General features: G+C 39.0%; 3 protein-coding genes across 7 annotated transcripts in view; 1 reads left to right on the plus strand and 2 right to left on the minus strand.

Moving 5' to 3' along the window:
- The window catches only part of LOC104768629 (NAC domain-containing protein 78-like), a 6,669-nt gene extending 5,359 nt beyond the window's left edge, over positions 1–1,310 (plus strand). For 2 of the 4 annotated variants that reach the window (XM_010492647.1, XM_010492649.1), the window contains exons 5-7: positions 49–452; positions 530–647; positions 732–1,310. In XM_010492647.1, the coding sequence (XP_010490949.1) occupies positions 49–452; positions 530–647; positions 732–1,117 (908 nt within the window). In that variant the 3' untranslated portion in view covers positions 1,118–1,310. Of the gene's footprint in view, positions 1–17; positions 453–529; positions 648–731 lie in introns of all 4 variants that reach the window. The other 2 variants (XM_010492646.1, XM_010492648.1) reach the window with 1 other exon arrangement.
- On the minus strand, positions 1,485–4,662 carry LOC104768631 (acyl-CoA-binding domain-containing protein 4). The gene is made up of 13 exons (XM_010492650.2): positions 4,524–4,662; positions 4,110–4,247; positions 3,946–4,023; positions 3,734–3,865; positions 3,596–3,662; positions 3,313–3,514; positions 3,084–3,210; positions 2,896–3,013; positions 2,704–2,792; positions 2,529–2,612; positions 2,124–2,444; positions 1,975–2,034; positions 1,485–1,879 (listed from the first exon to the last, which is right to left on the minus strand). The coding sequence occupies exons 2-13, from the start codon at positions 4,218–4,220 to the stop codon at positions 1,721–1,723; spliced, it is 1,548 nt and encodes a 515-aa protein (XP_010490952.1). The 5' UTR covers positions 4,221–4,247; positions 4,524–4,662; the 3' UTR covers positions 1,485–1,720.
- LOC104768632 (protein BTR1) overlaps positions 4,964–6,053 on the minus strand; it is a 3,849-nt gene continuing 2,759 nt past the window's right edge. For both annotated transcript variants that reach the window (XM_010492652.2, XM_010492651.2), the window contains exons 7-9: positions 5,617–5,712; positions 5,479–5,540; positions 4,964–5,394 (exon numbers count right to left, since the gene is read on the minus strand). In XM_010492652.2, coding sequence (XP_010490954.1) covers positions 5,298–5,394; positions 5,479–5,540; positions 5,617–5,712 — 255 coding nt within the window. In that variant the 3' untranslated portion in view covers positions 4,964–5,297. The remainder of the gene's footprint in view (positions 5,395–5,478; positions 5,541–5,616; positions 5,713–6,053) is intronic.

Genomic DNA, 6,053 nt, shown 5'->3' on the forward strand with positions numbered 1-6,053 from the left:
CAGACTCTGGAAATTACATTCAACCAGGAAACTACGTTGTCGACTCTGGTGGCTACTTTGAACAACCAATTGAAACTTTTGAGGAAGATAAGAAGCCTATCATACGGGATGGTAGCATACAGCCTTGTTCTCTATTTCCGGAGGAACATATTGACTGTGGCGTGCAAGACGAGAATGCGGTGAATCTGGACTCATCCAACAATAATGTGTTTGTTGCTGCTGATACATGTTACAGTGACGTTCCTATTGATACTAACTATTTGCCTGATGAGCCGTTCATGGATCCTAACAACAGTCTTCCACTCAACGATGGTCTGTACCTGGAAACGAATGATCTCAGCATTGCTCAACAAGATGATTTTAACTTCGAAGATTATCTTAATGATTTTAACTTTGACGAAGATGGTTTTACTCTTGATGATCCTGAATTAGATGCTCTCCTCGACCAAAAAGTAAGACTTGTGCTTTCAACGTGCTTAGTTTTTTCTGTATGTTAAAACTCCTCTTTAACTCACCTTTACACAAACAGCCTGCCCCTGAAGAATTGGAGAAGGAGGTCGCAGAAGGCAAGGAGATGGTGGAGAAAAAGGATAGTGGTGAAGGATCTTCCTCAAAACAAGATGCAGATCTCACGGACTTTGATTCAGGTAACACTCAGATATTCATTGATTCATCGTAAAACAAATTATTTGATGATCGATTCTGACGCCTTCTGAAACTAAATCCTGCAGCTTCAAAGTACCCTTTTCTCAAAAAGACAAGCCACATGCTTGGATCTATTCCTGCTCCATCTTCATTTGCTTCACAGTTCAAATCAAAGGACGCAGCAATCAGGCTACACTCAGAATCTTCTGGTTCAGTTCACGTGACTGCAGGTATGATCAGAATATCAAACATGACTCTAGCAGCGGATAGCAGTATGGGCTGGTCATATGACAAGAACGGTAACCTCAACGTAATCCTTTCATTTGGAGTGGTCCAACGGGATGATGAGCTAAATGCCACGGGAAGTAAGACAGGAACTACGGAGACAAGAGCTATGTTGATCTTCATGTGTTTATGGGTTCTCGTACTCTCTGTTAGCTTCAAAATAGGAACCATGGTCTCTGCCCGGTAATAGTAGCATCAAAAGTTGAATCGTCTCAAAAAGACTTTTTTGGTGTTTGTATGTCTTCAATTATATAGCGTTCGTTTACTCTGGCAGTGCTTTGCTGCTCAATATTTATTTTTCATCTTTTCAAGGGATTTTGTGTAGTTTGAAATTCTCTTTATGATTCCATACAAGTGAGAAGTGACTATACTAAGTCTTATTTTTTTTCTGGTCGATGAAGATGATAATCAAGTGACATCTTAAGAAAGCAAAAAGGGATATCGTTTCTGAGATCAAACTACACCAATGATTATTAACAGAAGGAATCTTGGCTGTTATTATTTACAACCATACCGAAGGGATACACTACTATTATTACCTGCGCTGCGATAGATAAATGTTGGAAAATTCTCCAATAATTAAGGGAAACAAGCATTCATATTTCATAAACAAACAACTGATTCTAAATCTTTGATATAAAATAAGAAAGAACATATTCCCCACACTTTAGCTCTCTCATGCTCAAAAATAGTACTTATAAACCAAATGTTTGATTCTCTGTCTTTGTCGGATTCAACGGTGAGCTTCTTCAAAAGCTTATGTATTTGTGTAGCTTATATTGTTTGGGAGTTACTTTCCAAATAAACCCCACACACCACCAGAGCCTTGCCTTTGCACAGTCCCGCCTTCTCCTTCATCAGATGCTGACTTTTGTCTTCTAAGCATCTCAACTTCAGCTTCAATGGATTGCCCTGACTCCAATGCTTTCTGCAATTCCGCTATTTGTGCCTGAGACATGCCATTACATATAATCGCGATTGAGTTGAAGATTTTGGAAAGAGACATAATAGAAAAGAAAAAAAAGCTTCAGCAGGCTTAATAACCTCGAGTTTAAAGCATCTTGATCGTTCTGAAATAAGTTGACCTTGTACAGATTGGAGTTCCTGCGATAATGTCTAAAGATTGTGAATCGTGTTCACAGAAACGAAAAAAGGGATAACTATAATTAGCTTGAAAGTTAGAGATAACGTACTTGGGATAGTTCAGTGTGACTGCTATTGACTTCATCTATCTTTTCCCTGAGCTTCGCGTTTTCTACTTGGGTTTCTGCAACAGATGACTCCAATGTTCTTTTCTCTTCTTTAATAGCATCGATTCTGTTCCTAATATCTCTCTCAGGGATACTGCTTCCATTTCCATTGAGAGTTGGATTTGCAGGTGGAGGATAATCCGACTTATCTGACTTGGCTATAGCATAAGCAGCAGTGACAGAGGCTGCAGCTGCAGCGGCTGCTGGTGACTTGAAAATTTTGGGATGTGAGGATTCTCTTGTTTTTAGTCTCATGACATATATCTGTGTGAGAAGAGGACAAGAGCTTGGATAAGATATCGATAAGATTTTACTTGTGTAAGTTGTAATCTATTGCTATGAGCTTACATCATTGTTATACTTCCCGTTATAACCGCCAAAAGCTACTAAGATGTTCTCTCCAAATACTGATGCTGAGCACACACTGAGACCCTGCAGTTAAATCATAGAACACATAAGACAACTCGGATAGGAAAGAAAATGAAACATCTAAGATTGGATTCTAGTTTTTGGAAGTATCCACCTCACTAGCAAGTGGATGTCTTGCTTCTACATGGGATGATGTGGACCAAACCAGCTTTGACATATTTAGAACAAGGGTCTCTAAACAACCTGCGCCAGAAAGAAAGGAGTTACAGAGGAGACTTGCATACAGATAACTGCAAAATCGTGTTAAGCAAGGAGTCACTATTCTAGAAGCAGAGAGTGCATTTACCGGTACTATTATCACCGCCCCCGGCAATATACCAATTTTCGTCAATGGTTATTCCAGCGTGTCCTGCTCGAGGAGTTACAACATCTCCCTGAACATGATGAGGCTGTGCCCACTCCATCTGCCATGAGTATATAAATTCATCAGAATATGATGAAAAGACAAAAGTAAATTCAAGAGAATATGCTTACAGTTTGCAAGTCAAGGATATGAAGATCATTATAGAAGATCGAATGAGAACAACCACCAAAAATAAAGAGGTAATGATCGGAATATGTGGCAGCTGTGTGATCAAATCTGGGAACTGGGCGTGTCTGCCTATCAACCACAATGCAGAGCATTTAATTGTAAGACCAGGTAGACAAAACTGCAGTAAACATAAACATGGATCTAGCTGCCTGCACTTTTTCCTAAACTTACGTTGTCTCGACCACATCCCAAGTCATTGTCTCAAGATCAAGAACATGCAGATCATTCAGCAGTCTCCTGTTCTTATCTTCGCCACCAAAAACAAAAAGTCGGGACCCAACCAGTGTAATGGAATGTCCACCACGTGATACCGGAACATTCCCGGACGCATCAATGACTCCACATAAATGTGTTTCCAAATCAATAAACCTCACTGTAAGGAAAGGAATCAAAAACAAAAATAAGAGAATTTCAAAAGAGTATCCAATCAGAAGGAAAGCTGGATATGGCTAACCTGACATGTTATCTGATGACTTCTTGGAGTGTCCCCCTATCAGAAGAAGCTTGTTTCCCCACTTAATCTGCCAAAATGTTCACAATTCAACATTTTGAAGTCTTATAGCAAAACTCTTCTTAATGTAAAAGAACTTACCATGCGATGGTCTGAAATAGCAGGAAAAGCTTCTCGTAAGCTACTACCATCATCTTCTTGAATGCTCTCAGCATTTGATGATTCAGTTTTCAGTTTCAAACTAGACCAACTCAAACTTCTAAGATCAAACACCTGATAGAGTTGAGTTTATCAAAATCACCACAGATTCATGAAAACAAAAGGAAGATGATACAAACACACAATAAAACTACCTGGACATCAGATAAGTATCGACCATTACGGCTTCCACCAACAATGTAGAGCTTTTCATCAACAACCACTGCCGCATGCTGCATTTTTCAAGACAACACATGAAAATAATTTTAAGAGAGATTATCTCAAATCAACACAAATGCTTAACCACTGAAATCACCACCTTGTAGCGAGCTGAAGCTCGAGAGCCAGAAACAGGGAGTGGTGACCATTCATCATGAGCGAGATTTGAATGCCAATCACCAACGTCTATCTCTTTCATGATCTCTTCCATTACTGAAGGCTACGTCACAGCTTCAGTCTGAGAAATAAAAATTAGGAGACGAGTTTCGATCACATTCGATTTACACAATCGGATACGACTTCTAAAATCCAGAATTGAGCTTCTCACGATCCATATGGAAAGAAGGTGAAAACGACGAGATCCTAGTACGTTCTTAGGGACGATCACGAAATCAAAGTTGGGGACATTGCAATTATAAAGAGATCTGAACACTAAATTCGAAATTGCTTTCACGAAAGCTAACTAAAGGGAAGATAATGGAGAAAATATAAAGGGAAGGAGAGAGAGACGAACATAAAGTTAGAAACCGAAATGGCGGCGATGACCAGAGCCGCCGGAGAACGTTGATTGTATCGGAGCCGGAGAAGGGGGTGAAGGATTGTGAGAAGTGAGATCGAATCTCCAAGTGTATTCTAAAAGATGCAGGTTGGTTCTTCTGCAAATGAAGAAAGTTTTGGGTCAATTCGGTAAAATATCAAAAGGTATGGTTGCTTATGCATGTAAAAGAATATCCGAAGTACGTCTACAAAAATATCGAAACTATCAGGGGTTTTTCCGAAACTCTGAATGTCTTTCGGTTTCTAACACGTAAATACAAAAATCTCTGGATCTTCTATGTAAATATCAGAAGCTTACTGCAAACAGTATACAGTAAAAGATGCCGGGCACTTTGGTTAACTAGACCAAACAATAAATTGGTGGGTTAAAACCTGTAAATAGTTGATCCCATAAAAGAAAGAAGCAAATGCAATGAAATGGTTTGATTATTGTAAATTGTTACAACAGAAAGAACTCAAAAGGGAAACAAAACTTCAACAAATTGCAACAAAGTTATAAAAAAACAAATGAAAATAGTACTTCTAACTCCAAATCTGCTTCTCTCCCAGAGAAAAACACAATTTATATAATGTCGACATATAAATAAAAACGAAAGAAAGAGCTCCTAGAGAGATATATCTCTGCCTCACTCAAAGATGATTAATGATCCCCATCCGAAAAGCTTAAGCCTCAACAAATGAAGTAAACAGACCAAAGATAGGAACCGAGATTGGATGTTTCTTTAACGTTTTACTCGGTGGCTCTCTCTGTGGCTGAATCAACCTTCTGTTTTATCATCGTTTCAGCTTGTTGGATTGCTCTCTGTGGCCCTGTGATGCTCACCTTCCTGCCAATGTTTTAGCCATATATCAACTTTAGACATAAGAGGTAATTAATATTGTAACTCTCAGGTAATGTTAACTTTATTTACCTATCAGAGGTTCCAGAAATGAAATCTCCTCTGTCTGATATTTTTATTCGGGCACCTGTCATCTGCGAGAAGTAAAGCAGGCTTTAAGATTTTGGTGGACTGAAAGAGTTTTAATTTTAAGGGTTGGAAAATACGGACCTGAGTGATTTCCATGATGTTTCTTCCTCCACGACCAAGGACCAATCCTATATGCTCATCCGAGATACCAATTGTCACCGTGTTGCTAGGTTCTTCCTGGAATGTATACCATATCACACATTTAAGTAATGACAAAAAAACGAAACAAATTATCTGCGACTATTTTAACACCAAAAGGCTATCCATTCTTATGTATGCATAAATAGGGTGGAAGAAAGTGGAAAGAGACTAACCTTGTGGTTTTGATACTTGCCTCCAGAGCCGTTGGGTGCGTAGTTAACCGAATTGTATCCCGCTGTAGGAACAGAAGGAAGCACATACGCATATGGAGGACCATGAAAACCAGAGTAGTAAAGACCTAAAATGCCGAGTTTAAAGGAACTTACAAGAGAATTAAGCTTAACAACAGACAAGCATCATACACAATCCTCAATATG

The sequence above is a fragment of the Camelina sativa genome, chromosome 20 (genome assembly GCF_000633955.1).
Source record: "Camelina sativa cultivar DH55 chromosome 20, Cs, whole genome shotgun sequence".
NCBI lineage: Eukaryota > Viridiplantae > Streptophyta > Magnoliopsida > Brassicales > Brassicaceae > Camelina > Camelina sativa.

Bases quoted from the DNA above. Each gene is read 5' to 3' on its own strand.
- LOC104768631 (XM_010492650.2), bottom strand. From the start codon at position 4,220: ATGGAAGAGATCATGAAAGAGATAGACGTTGGTGATTGGCATTCAAAT. The intron at 2,613-2,703 runs GTGGATACTTCC...ATTTAACTGCAG, and splicing joins GACATCCACTTGCTAGTGAG to GGTCTCAGTGTGTGCTCAGC. The intron at 1,880-1,974 runs GTTATTAAGCCT...GGCATGTCTCAG, and splicing joins CAAGATGCTTTAAACTCGAG to GCACAAATAGCGGAATTGCA.